This window comes from Bombina bombina, chromosome 2, assembly GCF_027579735.1.
Source record: "Bombina bombina isolate aBomBom1 chromosome 2, aBomBom1.pri, whole genome shotgun sequence".
Lineage (NCBI taxonomy): Eukaryota > Metazoa > Chordata > Amphibia > Anura > Bombinatoridae > Bombina > Bombina bombina.
The window spans coordinates 708,430,184-708,447,342 of record NC_069500.1 but is presented as its reverse complement, the minus strand read 5'-3'; the positions used below and the strand labels follow the sequence as shown (position 1 = coordinate 708,447,342).

Here is a 17,159-nt window from a genome sequence, read left to right as displayed (position 1 = left end):
CAGTTCAAGTTACAGGATGGTTTGTTAATTAGAACCTCCAAAACTGGCATCCAGCAGTGGGTAGTACCCACCAAGTTCAGAGGTCTAATGCTTCAACATGCCCATGATACTCCCACATCCGGTCATCGTGGTGCCAAACTCACGTATGAAATATTGCGTGATTACGCTTTTTGGCCACACATGTTGAAAGATGTTCAAACCTACTGTCAAGGGTGTTTAATCTGCCCACAGTTCCAACCCACTGCGCCAATGCATAGAGCGCCATTGCAGAAAAGGGGGATGGTAATGCCATGGTCAGATATACAAATTGATTTTATTGGTCCGGTAACAAGGTCATCAAGAGGTAACAAATACATGTTAACAGTGACATGCCTGTTCACTAAATGGGTAGAGTGCATTAGTGCACCTAACAACAGTGCTGAAACATGTGCAGCGTTGCTCATCAACCATGTGTTTTCCAGATTTGGTTTGCCCCAAAGAATCGAATCAGATCAGGGAACCCACTTCACTAGTGAAGTGATGACCAAAATGTGGAAAATACTAGGGGTTAAAAGAAAGCTCCATATTGCTTATAGAGCTGCCTCAAGTGGTGGTGTAGAGCGTTACAACCAGTCCATTGTTAAAATCCTCAAAAAGTTTGTGAGTGAAACAGATAAAGACTGGGATGTAAAACTACCTCTAGTCTTAATGGCATTAAGAGCAACTCCAAGTAGTGCTACCAAAATGTCACCTTTTGAGCTGATGACTGGTAGAAGAATGGTTCTACCTCAACATCTGCTGTACCGTACATCAGACCAAAACTTGATAAACGCTGCCAATACACATCAATATGTGGAGAACTTAAGAAAACACCTGCAACACGCCTTTGCATTTGCTCAAAGGAATTTAGAAAGAGCCGCAACTGCCACTAAAACCTATTATGATCTCAAAACGTCCAAAAAGGAATATGAAATAAATGATAAAGTTTATCCTTATCACTTTGGAAGAGATCAGGCTAGGGAGAAGAAATTTCTTCCCTCATGGAAAGGTCCTTTCGTCATTACTGACAAAATATCTCCAGTGGCCTATAAAATACGGATCCCCAAAAATGAAAGTTTCATAGATAAATGGGTCCATATAAATCAACTGCGAGCATGTCATCCCAGATCCCAACTACAAGTCATAGAGGGAGAATAAAGTGTCATATCCCAAAATGAACTAAAGACCGACTGTAGTTTAAAAATGACCAGCTGATGAACATGAAGGCTCAAAATTGACAGACTATCTACATAGAAGACTGTCCATGATGTGTACGGTCAACATCCTCACCAAATACCACTAACTTTGATCCAATTCAAATACATGTGTCCTACATATTTTTGAATTTGAAAGGGGGATTTATGTCAAGGTATTTGAAATATTATTAAATAATATATAGAAGTATATTTATCTTTATTTAATAAATCTGTGGATGTGCACATGGTCTGTAGACAAAGGTTTGTTTCTGGGAGATCTCACACACTCAATATGCTAAATTATGCAATTGTATAATTTAGCAAGACACTGAAATATAACACAGTTTCTTTAACCCTCTGCATGATTGCCTGGGAACAAATGTTAAATGACAACATGCTGATACTTAGAGCAGGATACATGCCCATATATGGGTTTCCTCCAAGGAAGATGCCGATCTGTCTGAGGAGATGTGGAAAATACAGGCATTTTTCAAAAGGGACGGGTAATTAGCACAGATTTATTTGAGTGGCTCATGCTGTGTGAGTACTAACCCTGGGAAATACCAGATGTGGTGATTAAGATAACACAGAGAAAACACAGACAAATGCTAAGGTGTGACTCTGAACATACAGCACACAGTGAAGGCACATGGCTTACATTATGATTTCAAAACAACTGTATATGTTTTAATGGACATGAGATGTGTGTGTGTATATATGTGTATATATATATATATATATATGTATATTTTGAAAGCATGAATATCTTAGCCTCTGTGTGTTTAAGAACATGAATAGATGTTTATGGACCTGAAGAGAAGTGATTATTAACATTTATTTTTATTTCAGATCTACATAGACAGGATTCACTTGGAATACAGTACAATACTGTATTAAAAATAAGCTATATAAATGCCAGGATACCGATAAAATTGTAATGCATTTTAAGCTAATAATTAGCAGTATTAAATTGCCTTAATATAATAAAATGTTAATAATATAACATATTTGGTATCAGAATAATCAGAAAAAATAACCTAATATTAACCATCTGTAATTGGGGTTATATATGATTAATGCAGAGAGTGTAATCTGATTAAATAACCACTTTATGAAAATAATTAAGTTGTTTAAAAAAAAGTTCAGAAATGCTGTATTGTATTGCTATGTTGTACTGTATGCTGCCACCCAGTGTTGCCATGAGAGAACTACAGCCAGAAAGCCTTTTGGCTGTTAAATATAAGGTATTCAAATGACAAGGGACAAGGCCGTGGGCGTTTCCAATATTCACCAATGACTGATAAATAACCAAAAAGGGGAGGGGTGAGATCAGATGATTTAAACCCCAGCATAGAGACTAAGACAGGGTTGTGTTGACTGATCCAGAAAGGAGTAACTGCTGCAGTTATTAATCAAAAGCACACACCTACTATTGGACTCCATATGCTTTACCCCAATTTTGAATTTCTGAGGTGAATTGGTCCTGTTAAGAAATATTGGAAACTGGATTGCTGTTTATTTGGTGAAGTATATTGTATTTTAAATTGGTAGTCATAAGCCTAGGTATTGTTTAAATCTGTGTCTGATTTGCTAAGTAAATCATCTGTGCAAGTTGTGATATTGTAAGTTAATTCTGTATTAGGATAAATTGCAGTTAAATAGCAGAATATATATATATTATCCTATCGTTGAAAGAGCACAATTTAGAATTGTATTGCTTGGATGTTAAAGGTTTTTAGTCCCATTGTGTTAAATAAATAAGGCTGAATTGTGAAGGTATATTTTTCTGGTTTTTGTAAGAAGGATAGCATATTTTTAGAGTTGGTTTTAACGCATATAAATTTTGTGTCATATTCTAATATTGCAAATATATTTCAAAAATGTTCATGGATATTAACTAAATAAAAGAGTTCAGGTATTTATATTAATTTTATTGTTTCTAGTAGATGCATGTTTATTAAGGGTTTCTATTTTTAAAGAAAATTATTGGTTGTATTGTGTCATAACCCTGCCATAAGCTGATATATATTATTTGGATAGCACTACTAAGATTTTCATAAATATACTGACACACCTCTGTACCTTGGCTTTTCCTTTCTCTTCCTAACTTCGGTCTAATGACTGGAGTGGGAGGGAAGGGAGGAGCTATATATACAGTTCTGCTGTGGTGCTCTTTGCCTCCTCCTGCTGACCAGGAGGCGATATCCCACAAGTAAGGATGAAATCCGTAGACTCATCGTATCCAAAAAGAAATAAAATTATCAGGTAAGCATACATTTTCTTTTTGCAGCCTAAGGCATAATTCTAACCAGAGTTTGAAAAAACTCCACGGCCAAGGGTTCTTTTGCCCTTAAGATATAAGATTACTAAAACTGATGCATGAACATTTTGAACCTTGGTGCAAATAACTTTCATGAAATCATGATGCAGTATCATCTTCTTGAGTTATGTCTGAAAATGTTATCTTTTCATGAAATGCAAGGGTCAGGATACATTCCATTAGTTTCTGAATGGATAGTTGATTGTTCTAGTTTTCAGTATCATAGTAACAACTGCAATGAACACAATGGGGCCGATTTAACATGCTGCGAATGCAGCAGTGTCCGCGAGAGCCATTAGGCTCACCAGAAACATAAGTTAAGAAGCAGCGGTCTATCTTAAGACCGCTGCTCCTTAACTTATCCGCCACCTCTGAGGTGGCGGACAGCAATCATCCTGATCAGATACGATCGGGATGATTGACACCCCCTGCAAGTGGCCGCAAATCTAGAAATGCTTGTGCAATGTTAAATGCCGACAGCGAATGCTGTCGACATTTAGCGATGTCGGGCAGACATGACCCACTACAGTAGATCATGCCCACCCGCATCACAATAAATCGGCCCCAATGTGTTTCCAATTACTTACTATACCAGCTACCGTTTAAAAAGCACAGGGAATTGTACCTGTAGGTATATTTTTGTATATGAAATGTCTCCACTGTTAACTGCGTTTGAAGTATGCTTTTTGCACATGTATTACAAGTTGAAAGTAAAAAATGTTTGCAGGAGCTCTAACCCGATGCACACAAAAACATGAACTTGGAATATCGCAACCATGTTAACATATTCCCCTATAGACTTCAATGGAGCATGAAAAGTGGAAAAAAGACCTAAACATACTACTCGCGTGCAACAAACCCGATCGTGTTAGACCAAAGTGTGCTAGCCTGACATGAAATAAATATATATATATATAGAGAGAGAGAGGAGAGAGAGAGGAGAGAGAGAGAGAGAGAGGAGAGAGAGAGAGAGAGAGGAGAGAGAGAGAGAGAGAGAGAGAGAGAGAGAGAGAGAGAGAGAGGAGAGAGAGAGAGGAAGAAAGAAAGAAAAATAAAGGACGCACTCACTATTTAATAGTACAAAAGTGGGTGACGTTTCGGGGTAATCACCCCGAAACGTCACCCGCTTTTGTACTATTAAAAAGTATTAAGTTAAGACCCGGTGAGTGCGTCCTTTATTTCTCTTTATATGTATTCTTTGAATGCACCCCGGGCAATACTTTGAATTAGAAGTGCGTGCAGAGCCCTTGAGACTGTTTATGTATGTATATTGAGCTCAAGCGAATGCGTTAACATTCAACCCGCAATACACGCATTACTTCCGATGTGCAAAGAGCCGTGCTAAACCCCTTACCGCATGTGCAAAACTGTTAGCACGTCTCTCGTAATCGAGCACTACACTCCAGCAGATAAAATGGATCATTGGGAATTATTAAAAGAGGAAAAAAACACAATACACTGATCTTTTTTAAGGCAGCTTTCTTGGCCGTTTGTATAACAATTGTTTTTTTAGACAAAATGGTATACCAATATTTAACAAAATATTACAGATTATTATATATCTTTGGCATTTATATCAACTTTATTAGTAAATGCAAACAAAAACAAACAGATTATGATCCTGACTGTTTTACACTACCATTAAAAGGGACAGTAAAGTCAAAATGAAACTTTCAGGATTCAAATAGAGCATGCAATTTGACTTTATTGCCCCTTTAAATCAAAATCAGGATATTCTACCTAGATGTTCATTTGTGTTAAACAGTGCAGCAATATATACAGTATATATTAGCCAGAGATAGGATAGAGTCAAATAAGGCTCCAGTAAATAATAGTAGATGATAGACATTTCAAGCTCTTGTTGCTTATTTTTTACTTTAAAAAAATAAAATAATAGATCTTATTTAAAAAAAAATGTGTTCTTTAAAAAACAGAATTTATGTTTACCTGATAAATTACTTTCTCCAACGGTGTGTCCGGTCCACGGCGTCATCCTTACTTGTGGGATATTCTCTTCCCCAACAGGAAATGGCAAAGAGCCCAGCAAAGCTGGTCACATGATCCCTCCTAGGCTCCGCCTTCCCCAGTCATTCGACCGACGTAAAGGAGGAATATTTGCATAGGAGAAATCATATGATACCGTGGTGACTGTAGTTAAAGAAAATAAATTATCAGACCTGATTAAAAAACCAGGGCGGGCCGTGGACCGGACACACCGTTGGAGAAAGTAATTTATCAGGTAAACATAAATTCTGTTTTCTCCAACATAGGTGTGTCCGGTCCACGGTGTCATCCTTACTTGTGGGAACCAATACCAAAGCTTTAGGACACGGATGAAGGGAGGGAGCAAATCAGGTCACCTAGATGGAAGGCACCACGGCTTGCAAAACCTTTCTCCCAAAAATAGCCTCAGAAGAAGCAAAAGTATCAAATTTGTAAAATTTAGTAAAAGTGTGCAGTGAAGACCAAGTCGCTGCCTTACATATCTGATCAACAGAAGCCTCGTTCTTGAAGGCCCATGTGGAAGCCACAGCCCTAGTGGAATGAGCTGTGATTCTTTCAGGAGGCTGCCGTCCGGCAGTCTCGTAAGCCAATCTGATGATGCTTTTAAGCCAAAAAGAGAGAGAGGTAGAAGTTGCTTTTTGACCTCTCCTTTTACCAGAATAAACAACAAACAAGGAAGATGTTTGTCTAAAATCCTTTGTAGCATCTAAATAGAATTTTAGAGCACGAACTACATCCAAATTGTGCAACAAACGTTCCTTCTTTGAAACTGGATTCGGACACAAAGAAGGCACGACTATCTCCTGGTTAATGTTTTTGTTAGAAACAACTTTCGGAAGAAACCCAGGTTTAGTACGCAAAACCACCTTATCTGCATGGAACACCAGATAAGGAGGAGAACACTGCAGAGCAGATAACTCTGAAACTCTTCTAGCAGAAGAAATTGCAACCAAAAACAAAACTTTCCAAGATAATAACTTAATATCAACGGAATGTAAGGGTTCAAACGGAACCCCCTGAAGAACAGAAAGAACTAAATTGAGACTCCAAGGAGGAGTCAAATGTTTGTAAACAGGCTTGATTCTAACCAGAGCCTGAACAAAGGCTTGAACATCTGGCACAGCTGCCAGCTTTTTGTGAAGTAACACAGACAAGGCAGAAATCTGTCCCTTCAAAGAACTTGCAGATAATCCTTTCTCCAAACCTTCTTGAAGAAAGGATAGAATCTTAGGAATTTTTATCTTGTCCCAAGGGAATCCTTTAGATTCACACCAACAGATATATTTTTTCCATATTTTGTGGTAGATTTTTCTAGTTACAGGCTTTCTGGCCTGAACAAGAGTATCAATGACAGAATCTGAGAACCCTCGCTTTGATAAGATCAAGCGTTCAATCTCCAAGCAGTCAGTTGGAGTGAGACCAGATTCGGGTGTTCGAACGGACCTTGAACAAGAAGGTCTCGTCTCAAAGGTAGCTTCCATGGTGGAGCCGATGACATATTCACCAGGTCTGCATACCAAGTCCTGCGTGGCCACGCAGGAGCTATCAAGATCACCGATGCCCTCTCCTGATTGATCCTGGCTACCAGCCTGGGGATGAGAGGAAACGGCGGGAATACATAAGCTAGTTTGAAGGTCCAAGGTGCTACTAGTGCATCTACTAGAGTCGCCTTGGGATCCCTGGATCTGGACCCGTAGCAAGGAACCTTGAAGTTCTGACGAGAGGCCATCAGATCCATGTCCGGAATGCCCCACAATTGAGTAATTTGGGCAAAGATTTCCGGATGGAGTTCCCACTCCCCCGGATGAAATGTCTGACGACTCAGAAAATCTGCTTCCCAATTTTCCACTCCTGGGATGTGGATTGCAGACAAGTGGCAGGAGTGAGTCTCCGCCCATTGAATGATTTTGGTCACTTCTTCCATCGCCAGGGAACTCCTTGTTCCCCCCTGATGGTTGATGTACGCAACAGTCGTCATGTTGTCTGATTGAAACCGTATGAATTTGGCCTTTGCTAGCTGAGGCCAAGCCTTGAGAGCATTGAATATCGCTCTCAGTTCCAGAATATTTATCGGGAGAAGAGATTCTTCCCGAGACCAAAGACCCTGAGCTTTCAGGGGTCCCCAGACCGCGCCACAGCCCACCAGACTGGCGTCGGTCGTGACAATGACCCACTCTGGTCTGCGGAAGCTCATCCCCTGTGACAGGTTGTCCAGGGACAGCCACCAACGGAGTGAATCTCTGGTCCTCTGATCTACTTGTATCGTCGGAGACAAGTCTGTATAATCCCCATTCCACTGACTGAGCATGCACAGTTGTAATGGTCTTAGATGAATTCGCGCAAAAGGAACTATGTCCATTGCCGCTACCATCAAACCTATTACTTCCATGCACTGCGCTATGGAAGGAAGAGGAACAGAATGAAGTATTTGACAAGAGTTTAGAAGTTTTGATTTTCTGGCCTCTGTCAGAAAAATCCTCATTTCTAAGGAGTCTATTATTGTTCCCAAGAAGGGAACCCTTGTTGACGGAGATAGAGAACTTTTTTCTACGTTCACTTTCCACCCGTGAGACCTGAGAAAGGCCAGGACAATGTCCGTGTGAGCCTTTGCTTGTGGAAGGGACGACGCTTGAATCAGTATGTCGTCCAAGTAAGGTACTACTGCAATGCCCCTTGGTCTTAGCACCGCTAGAAGGGACCCTAGTACCTTTGTGAAAATTCTTGGAGCAGTGGCTAATCCGAACGGAAGTGCCACAAACTGGTAATGCTTGTCCAGAAATGCGAACCTTAGGAACCGATGATGTTCCTTGTGGATAGGAATATGTAGATACGCATCCTTTAAATCCACCGTGGTCATGAATTGACCTTCCTGGATGGAAGGAAGAATTGTTCAAATGGTTTCCATTTTGAACGATGGAACCTTGAGAAACTTGTTTAGGATCTTGAGATCTAAGATTGGTCTGAATGTTCCCTCTTTTTTGGGAACTACGAACAGATTGGAGTAGAACCCCATCCCTTGTTCTCCTAATGGAACAGGATGAATCACTCCCATTTTTTAACAGGTCTTCTACACAATGTAAGAATGCCTGTTTTTTTATGTGGTCTGAAGACAATTGAGACCTGTGGAACCTCCCCCTTGGGGGAAGCCCCTTGAATTCCAGAAGATAACCTTGGGAGACTATTTCTAGCGCCCAAGGATCCAGAACATCTCTTGCCCAAGCCTGAGCGAAGAGAGAGAGTCTGCCCCCCACCAGATCCGGTCCCGGATCGGGGGCCAACATCTCATGCTGTCTTGGTAGCAGTGGCAGGTTTCTTGGCCTGCTTACCTTTGTTCCAGCCTTGCATTGGCCTCCAGGCTGGCTTGGCTTGAGAAGTATTACCCTCTTGCTTAGAGGACGTAGCACTTGGGGCTGGTCCGTTTCTGCGAAAGGGACGAAAATTAGGTTTATTTTTGGCCTTGAAAGACCTATCCTGAGGAAGGGCGTGGCCCTTGCCCCCAGTGATATCAGAAATAATCTCTTTCAAGTCAGGGCCAAACAGCGTTTTCCCCTTGAAAGGAATGTTAAGCAATTTGTTCTTGGAAGACGCATCCGCTGACCAAGATTTTAGCCAAAGCGCTCTGCGCGCCACAATAGCAAACCCAGAATTTTTCGCCGCTAATCTAGCCAATTGCAAAGTGGCGTCTAGGGTGAAAGAGTTAGCCAATTTGAGAGCATGAATTCTGTCCAAAATCTCCTCATAAGAAGAATCTTTATTGAGCGCCTTTTCTAGTTCATCGAACCAGAAACACGCTGCTGTAGTGACAGGAACAATGCATGAAATTGGTTGTAGAAGGTAACCTTGCTGAACAAACATCTTTTTAAGCAAACCCTCTAATTTTTTATCCATAGGATCTTTGAAAGCACAACTATCTTCTATGGGTATAGTGGTGCGTTTGTTTAGAGTAGAAACCGCCCCCTCGACCTTGGGGACTGTCTGCCATAAGTCCTTTCTGGGGTCGACCATAGGAAACAATTTCTTAAATATAGGGGGAGGGACGAAAGGTATGCCGGGCCTTTCCCATTCTTTATTTACAATGTCCGCCACCCGCTTGGGTATAGGAAAAGCTTCGGGGGGCCCCGGGACCTCTAGGAACTTGTCCATTTTACATAATTTCTCTGGAATGACCAAATTCTCACAATCATCCAGAGTAGATAACACCTCCTTAAGCAGGGCGCGGAGATGTTCCAATTTAAATTTAAATGTAATCACATCAGGTTCAGCTTGTTGAGAAATTTTCCCTGAATCTGAAATTTCTCCCTCAGACAAAACCTCCCTGGCCCCCTCAGACTGGTGTAGGGGCACTTCAGAACCAGTATCATCAGCGTTCTCATGCTCTTCAGTATTTTCTAAAACAGAGCAGTCGCGCTTTCGCTGATAAGTGGGCATTTTGGCTAAAATGTTTTTGATAGAATTATCCATTACAGCCGTTAATTGTTGCATAGTAAGGAGTATTGGCGCACTAGATGTACTAGGGGCCTCCTGTGTGGGCAAGACTGGTGTAGACGAAGGAGGGGATGATGCAGTACCATGCTTACTCCCCTCACTTGAGGAATCATCTTGGGCATCATTTTCTCTAAATTTTGTGTCACATAAATCACATCTATTTAAATGAGAAGGAACCTTGGCTTCCCCACATACAGAACACAGTCTATCTGGTAGTTCAGACATGTTAAACAGGCATAAACTTGATAACAAAGTACAAAAAACGTTTTAAAATAAAACCGTTACTGTCACTTTAAATTTTAAACTGAACACACTTTATTACTGCAAATGTGAAAAAGTATGAAGGAATTGTTCAAAATTCACCAAAATTTCATCACAGTGTCTTAAAGCCTTAAAAGTATTGCACACCAAATTTGAAAGCTTTAACTCTTAAAATAACAGAACCGGAGCCGTTTTTATAATTAACCCCTTTACAGTCCCTGGTATCTGCTTTGCTGAGACCCAACCAAGCCCCAAGGGGAATACGATACCAAATGACGCCTTCAGAAAGTCTTTTCTATGTATCAGAGCTCCTCACACATGCATCTGCATGTCATGCTTCCCAAAAACAAGTGCGCAATAGAGGCGCGAAAATGAGGCTCTGCCTATGATTAGGGAAAGCCCCTAGAGAGTAAGGTGTCCAATACAGTGCCTGCCGGTTATTTTACATAATTCCCAAGAATAAAATAATTCCTCAAAGCTATGAAGTATAAAATATGCTTATATATCAATCGTTTTAGCCCAGAAAATGTCTACAGTCTTAAAAGCCCTTGTGAAGCCCTTTTTTTCTTATGTAATAAAAATGGCTTACCGGATCCCATAGGGAAAATGACAGCTTCCAGCATTACATCGTCTTGTTAGAAATGTGTCATACCTCAAGCAGCAAAAGTCTGCTCACTGTTTCCCCCAACTGAAGTTAATTCCTCTCAACAGTCCTGTGTGGAAACAGCCATCGATTTTAGTAACGGTTGCTAAAATCATTTTCCTCTTACAAACAGAAATCTTCATCTTTTTTCTGTTTCAGAGTAAATAGTACATACCAGCACTATTTTAAAATAACAAACTCTTGATTGAATAATAAAAACTACAGTTAAACACCAAAAAACTCTAAGCCATCTCCGTGGAGATGTTGCCTGTACAACGGCAAAGAGAATGACTGGGGAAGGCGGAGCCTAGGAGGGATCATGTGACCAGCTTTGCTGGGCTCTTTGCCATTTCCTGTTGGGGAAGAGAATATCCCACAAGTAAGGATGACGCCGTGGACCGGACACACCTATGTTGGAGAAATATAATTTCATATATCCCTAGCAGCTTGGACTAAAATAGTTCCAAAGTACCAAACCATTTGAGAAAAAAAACTACTATACGGTAACTTACATCTAGTTAAAAGCAGAAAAGGTCTGTCAGAATACGCATTGACAGAAGTATGTAATAAAGGAATAATGGCTGATCTCTGTAAATGTTTTCTTACAAGTTGTCTTTAGCTCTGTGTTCTGCATTTTTATGATAGGCCGTGGAGGATTCTGCTGCTGGCAGATCTGTTGTGGTTCATATATATATGTGCATGTCACAATCCATGTAGCAGGAGATTTAGTCTACATCAGGTATGGCTAGTGGGTGGCCTCATGTAGTTAGCTCTCTGCAAAAGTTTTTGTGGCCCCCTAAAAAAAGCAGAACTAAAAATGTGTGCCAAAACTTTTGTGGCCTCAAGAAAAAGAGGCATGAAAAATGTGTGCTTTGGGTGACCACAACTCAAAAAGAGGAGAAAACAAAAAGGGTGGCGTGCAACCTTGCTGAAATCTGGCACTGAGTCACTGGACAGTCTTAGGAAATATTATGAGTATTTAATAGCCATACATTTATTTGTGGCTCAGTGGTGTCTAATTTTGGGCCGATAATTTATCCATGGAATATTTGCATAGTCACTAACATCAGGCCTATTTCATGTAAGAAAACCTTTCCCCCAGATTCAATTTTATTGTCTAGACAAAGCTTTCCACCATTGTGGAAGATGATCTTGGACAGAGTGCAAATTAGAGAACTAGGCTAAGTACCTTATTAGCATGCATGTTTTTTTAGGGGAATACATTCTCTGTTTTCTTATATTTATTTAGTAAATAAACGGGGGATTATGATAATTAGAGTTATCCTGTACAATTAGGACTCGATGTTTGTATATTTGTTGTTGTTTTTCATTCATTTTGTACATTAGAGACATTTTTTCCTCATTCCACAATATATGATTTGGTTTCCTAATAAATTATTAAGTGGACAAACCATTCAATTTACAATATTTTAATCATTAAGGTATAATCCTGTTGTAGTGGTTGCAGTAAAAAAGCCCTAAGGCTTTTAAAAGACTGATCTGCACAACCCCATACGTTAGCAAATTGATCACTGATCTACCTCTTTAAGGATTTTATCCAGTTCATAAACATATCCAAAGATGCAGCGAAAGTGCTGAAATTTTTAAGAGAGAATGTCTCCAGAAATGTTCTTCTTATCTAAGAGAATAAAACACTACTGTTTAGATCAGCTTTAGGTTTTGTCAGTACATCAGAAAAAAAACTGTATGAAGTTTATAAATAATAAAGGAACACAGTAAAATTCATAAATATTTTTGTCAAATTCCATAACAGTTTAATTTATTGGGCATTCCATATGACAAAATAATGATGTATAAAATAACAATTTGCGCTATTTATCTACTTTCATAAGGATAGTACTTTTACAAATCATACTCTCTGCAAAAAGAGTGCAAACAGGAAGCTCCCTAGACAGACAAAAGTTATACTTTGGATATGTTTTACTCTAAACTATCACGGTTTTATCATTATTGAAAATCATAAATTGCTGTTAATTAAATATCTGTGGTTTCTTATTACATGAGTGTATCCTATATTGAAAAGGCATTATTAAAATGTGATTCTAATCAGCACTTAAAAGGGAAATACAAGTGATTAAAGCATATGCTGTGCACTTAAGGGACATAATACTCATATGCTAAATCACTTGAAACTGATGCAGTATAACTGTAAAAAGCTGACAGGAAAATATCACCTGAGCATCTCTATGTAAAAAAGGAAGATATTTTACCTCACAATTTCCTCAGCTCAGCAGAGTAAGTTCTGTGTGAAAAGTTATACTCAGCTGCTCCCAGCTGCAGGTAAAAATAAAAAAAAATGAAGAAATGAACAGCAGCCAATCAGCATCAGCAGGGCTGAGGTCATGAACTCTTTTACTGTGATCTCATGAGATTTGACTTAACTCTCATGAAATTTCATAGTAAGCTTCCTTTACCTGATTGGTGAAATACTATGAGAGTGCACGATGCTCATCCTTTCAGCTGTCCTAGGACAGACACACTAAAATGCTGCTTCAAAAATCCTTTACAATGGGAGGTGGCTACTGAGGAACTTTTGAGGTAAAATATCTTTCTTTTTTACATAGAGATGTTCAGGTGATATTTTCTAGTCAGCTTTTTACAGCTATGCTGCATCACTTTCAAGTGTTTAAACATTTGGGTATTATGGCCCTTTAACAGAGCACAATAAAACAAGTGTGTTATGTTTTACATTTTGCAAGTAGATTTATATTTAACCCCCATTGCAGGTAATATAAGATACCTTTAGCAAGAAAGTCTGTGTTGTCTGTTAATTTGTCAATGACATTACTGTGCAGTGGCCTCATATATAAATCTATGTCTTCAGACATTACTGAAATGTTATTCTTTACACAGCATTTTCTTATCATTTCTTTGGCACAAATTAAAAGCATTGTTCTTGTATTCACAGTGAAATGTATATCAAATAATACACAGTAACCTTAGTAAACTGAACAGGCACACAGATGTCTGGCAAGTTGTTTTTTCCTCACCTATGCTCTATTGCTAAATCTGGGCACTAATTAAATTTTTAAACTGTTGATGCATCAGTTTCATAAAATAAAATAACTGGAGAATTATTTTTCACTGTAAAGTTCTTTTGATTTAATTAGTTTAAGCTGCTTTGTAAAAGGAACATAAAAAGGGGCAGTTCTCCCAGTAAACTTTGAGGTGGGCACCGGGTGAGTTCACTATGCTGATCTCAGTGTTGAAAAATGTAAAAGCAGCTTTTTTTTCTTGTTTAGAAAATATGCTGGGTTTGTATAGCTCCAGAATACTTTTTGTCGCCCATGCAAATTTAATTGGCGAAAAACACTGAGATCTACCGTAACTCTTATTAATTGTTATAGTAGCATTATAATAATAATAGTTATTCTAATAGCACTTCCCAAAGAAAAATTATACATATACAGTTATTATTTAAGATCCCTACATACAGAGAAGGCAATATTTCATATGATATGGCTTTGTGCCTTCATCTAGATCATATAATGGAACACTGACAGATGGCAAGACAACTTATAAAAAAAATGTGATAAAGTGTGAATTATTAAATGAAACATACATCTTGAAACGCTTCTTTTTATGGTCAGATAACCTTCCAACAATGATTGTCATTTCCTGTGAGAATACAGCACTCTCTAAGGGGGAAGCAGAAACAGTTAAGGTTGTTTCTTTTCCATGTGGAAAAAGTAGAGCAATAAATGAAAAAAAATCTATATATAATTAATTGGCACCGTTTAGGCTCTGTGTAGGTACAAACAGTGAGCATATTTTTATTGTAAACATTTTTTCTTTCATTGTAAACAGTTTTTCAAGTAGTCGAAGAATGTATTTATTCTCATAAGAAATTAAGTCCATTGCAAGCAGGTTGTCAGTTAAAAGTTAGCCAGTTATACCATATTTGTTTATGATCTTGCAAATATATGTCAGTGTTTCTTGACAGAAATAACATAAAAAAGCAAACACATGAACGACTGTCCCTGCTAATTTAATGTTATTCTTTAGCAGATCTCACCAGTTTGTTATAATAAAATCTAATAAAATTGGTTGTGTTCAATAAAATGGTACCATCTTCTAAACAGATCATATAAATCTTTAAAATTATTTAGCATAGCATAATACACCCCTAGTAAAAGAAAACAAATTAAACATTTCTATCTATTGCAGGCCACTGACTGTGATAGTATTAAGACACAGTGGGATCGTGGAGAAGACGAAACATATCTTGTGGGTAGGCGTTAGAGGGAAGAATTGCAGCACTAGGCTATTTGCTCCCCTCAGATCACTCTGATGGCACATCCTTCTGTTTAAATAGAAAAATTGGATTAGCTTGGACCTATTTTATCAAGCTGGAAATTTATATTTCGATTTGTTCTACTGGTATCTTAGGCCTCTTTTTGGTGCATTCACATTCTTCTTTGAAAAGTTCCTGGCATGAGTTTGAATTCACTGTGTTGCCTTTATTTTGACATGTAGGGCAACAGGCAGTAAGCCCTTTATTCTGACAGTCTGAGCATGCCAAGACCAGCTGACAGCAGCGTGGGGTAGTGCACAGCTTGTACGTGTCCCATGCAGCTCCACAGTAACAGCAACCTGCCAACGCAAGAGAAAAATCATTATCTATTCTGCTTTCATGGCCACATACAAATATAGCATTGGGACAAGAGGTAAAACAGCCGAAGCAATATCCTCTTAGTCTCAGTGTACATTATACAACTCTCAGAATAGAAGATATTTACATGCTTGTTACATACAAAAAAGGCAGTAAGTAGAGGGCAAAATGTGCAAGTAGTTTTCATTGTAAAAGGAGACTTTCATGATACATAGAGCATAGACTTAAAAATACTTTTAGATTTATTGCTTTCTCTTGGAATGTTTTGTAAAAGGTTGACCCTTTCTATGTCAGCATACTCAGGAAGGTTCAGGAGCATGGCAGAATGTAATGTTATACAAGCAACCTGTAGAGAGCGCTTCATCTGAAGCAGGCAGTTCTGAGAAACAATCGGTAACACACATACAGCTCTGCTTTCCCTTACTACTATTTCTCACAGCTCACACTGATTGGAGGTCTCCTATCTAAAGACAGATGCACTCTCAGTTTGTGTTCAGTCTTCTTTATAATATAGTGCTCCTTGCTATGCAGCCTAGTTTACCATAGAGTATCTGAAGCTAGTGCACTCTAAAGCTCCTCCCTACATTGTATAACATTGTCTAACACAGTGGTCTCAAAATAACAGCCAAGGGGCCATATGCGGTTCTCAAAATATTTTCATCTTGCCTTTCCTTGTTTATTAGGTAAATCATTAATTTGGGCTCATACTTTAAGGATTCTAAGAGGTGTAACTATTTGATGTGAGTGCATGTATAGAATAAGATAAATAATGTCCAGTGTAGACTTCCACCATGCACTGCTACGATAAATGCCCTTTTTACTCTGTTACACAGGTTCAGAATGATCACTTCACTGAGCACTCACAAGATAAATATAGACAAAATGTGTATGTCTATTGTGAGTTACCACTCCCACCATGCACTTGTACTTGGGTAAATGTCACTCCCAGTTCCTAGTATATTCTTTCCTTGAGCACTCACTCTGTTCAAGAGGCCCCTATGGGAGAAGAACCCTTTGCCAATGCCCCCCCAGATACATGGAGGTTGATACCCCTGGTCTGAAATAATAATCTACTACCCCTCCCAGCGTGCAAAGTTGTCTTCTTATCTACGTATGATATATTAATGTTACATCTATATAGATCCCACTCCCTTTAAGTAATTTTAACTTTGTTTACTGAAAGTAGAAGGAGAAAGAACTCTAAAGAAAGGGAGTAGACTCTAAAGGAAGTGTTCCATACAAATAGAGTACAAGACACTTTTGTCTAAAGTCTGGTCTTCTCTTTCAGTTGAGGTATATGAATAAGGTAAATATGAAAAGTTACTTAAAATGTAAAGAATGGCTTCAAGTTTGTTTCTCTATAATGCTGTTTATTTTTTTATTTACTTTTTTATTGAGGTTCAGATCATGGCATACATGTAAAGAATAGCAGTTAAGTCAATACAGAAGTTCATTTTCATACAAAAAGAAAAATAAAACACTGCAAGTTATAGAAGATAAACATATCCCATGAGCATATTGAGAAGAAAAAAAAAACATGAGTAAGTATAAAGCATGCCAGAAAAACTGTATGCCTTCTAACTGACACAAAAGGCCACT

At 38.6% G+C, this 17,159-nt stretch overlaps 1 protein-coding gene across 1 annotated transcript in view; it reads right to left on the bottom strand.

Annotated features, from left to right (window-relative positions):
* Window positions 1–12,677: 12,677 nt before the first annotated feature.
* TSTD2 (thiosulfate sulfurtransferase like domain containing 2) overlaps window positions 12,678–17,159 on the bottom strand; it is a 103,741-nt gene continuing 99,259 nt past the window's right edge. Inside the window, exon 9 of the mRNA XM_053702702.1 lies at window positions 12,678–15,541. Within this exon, the coding sequence (XP_053558677.1) occupies window positions 15,306–15,541 (236 nt within the window). The 3' untranslated portion in view covers window positions 12,678–15,305. The remainder of the gene's footprint in view (window positions 15,542–17,159) is intronic.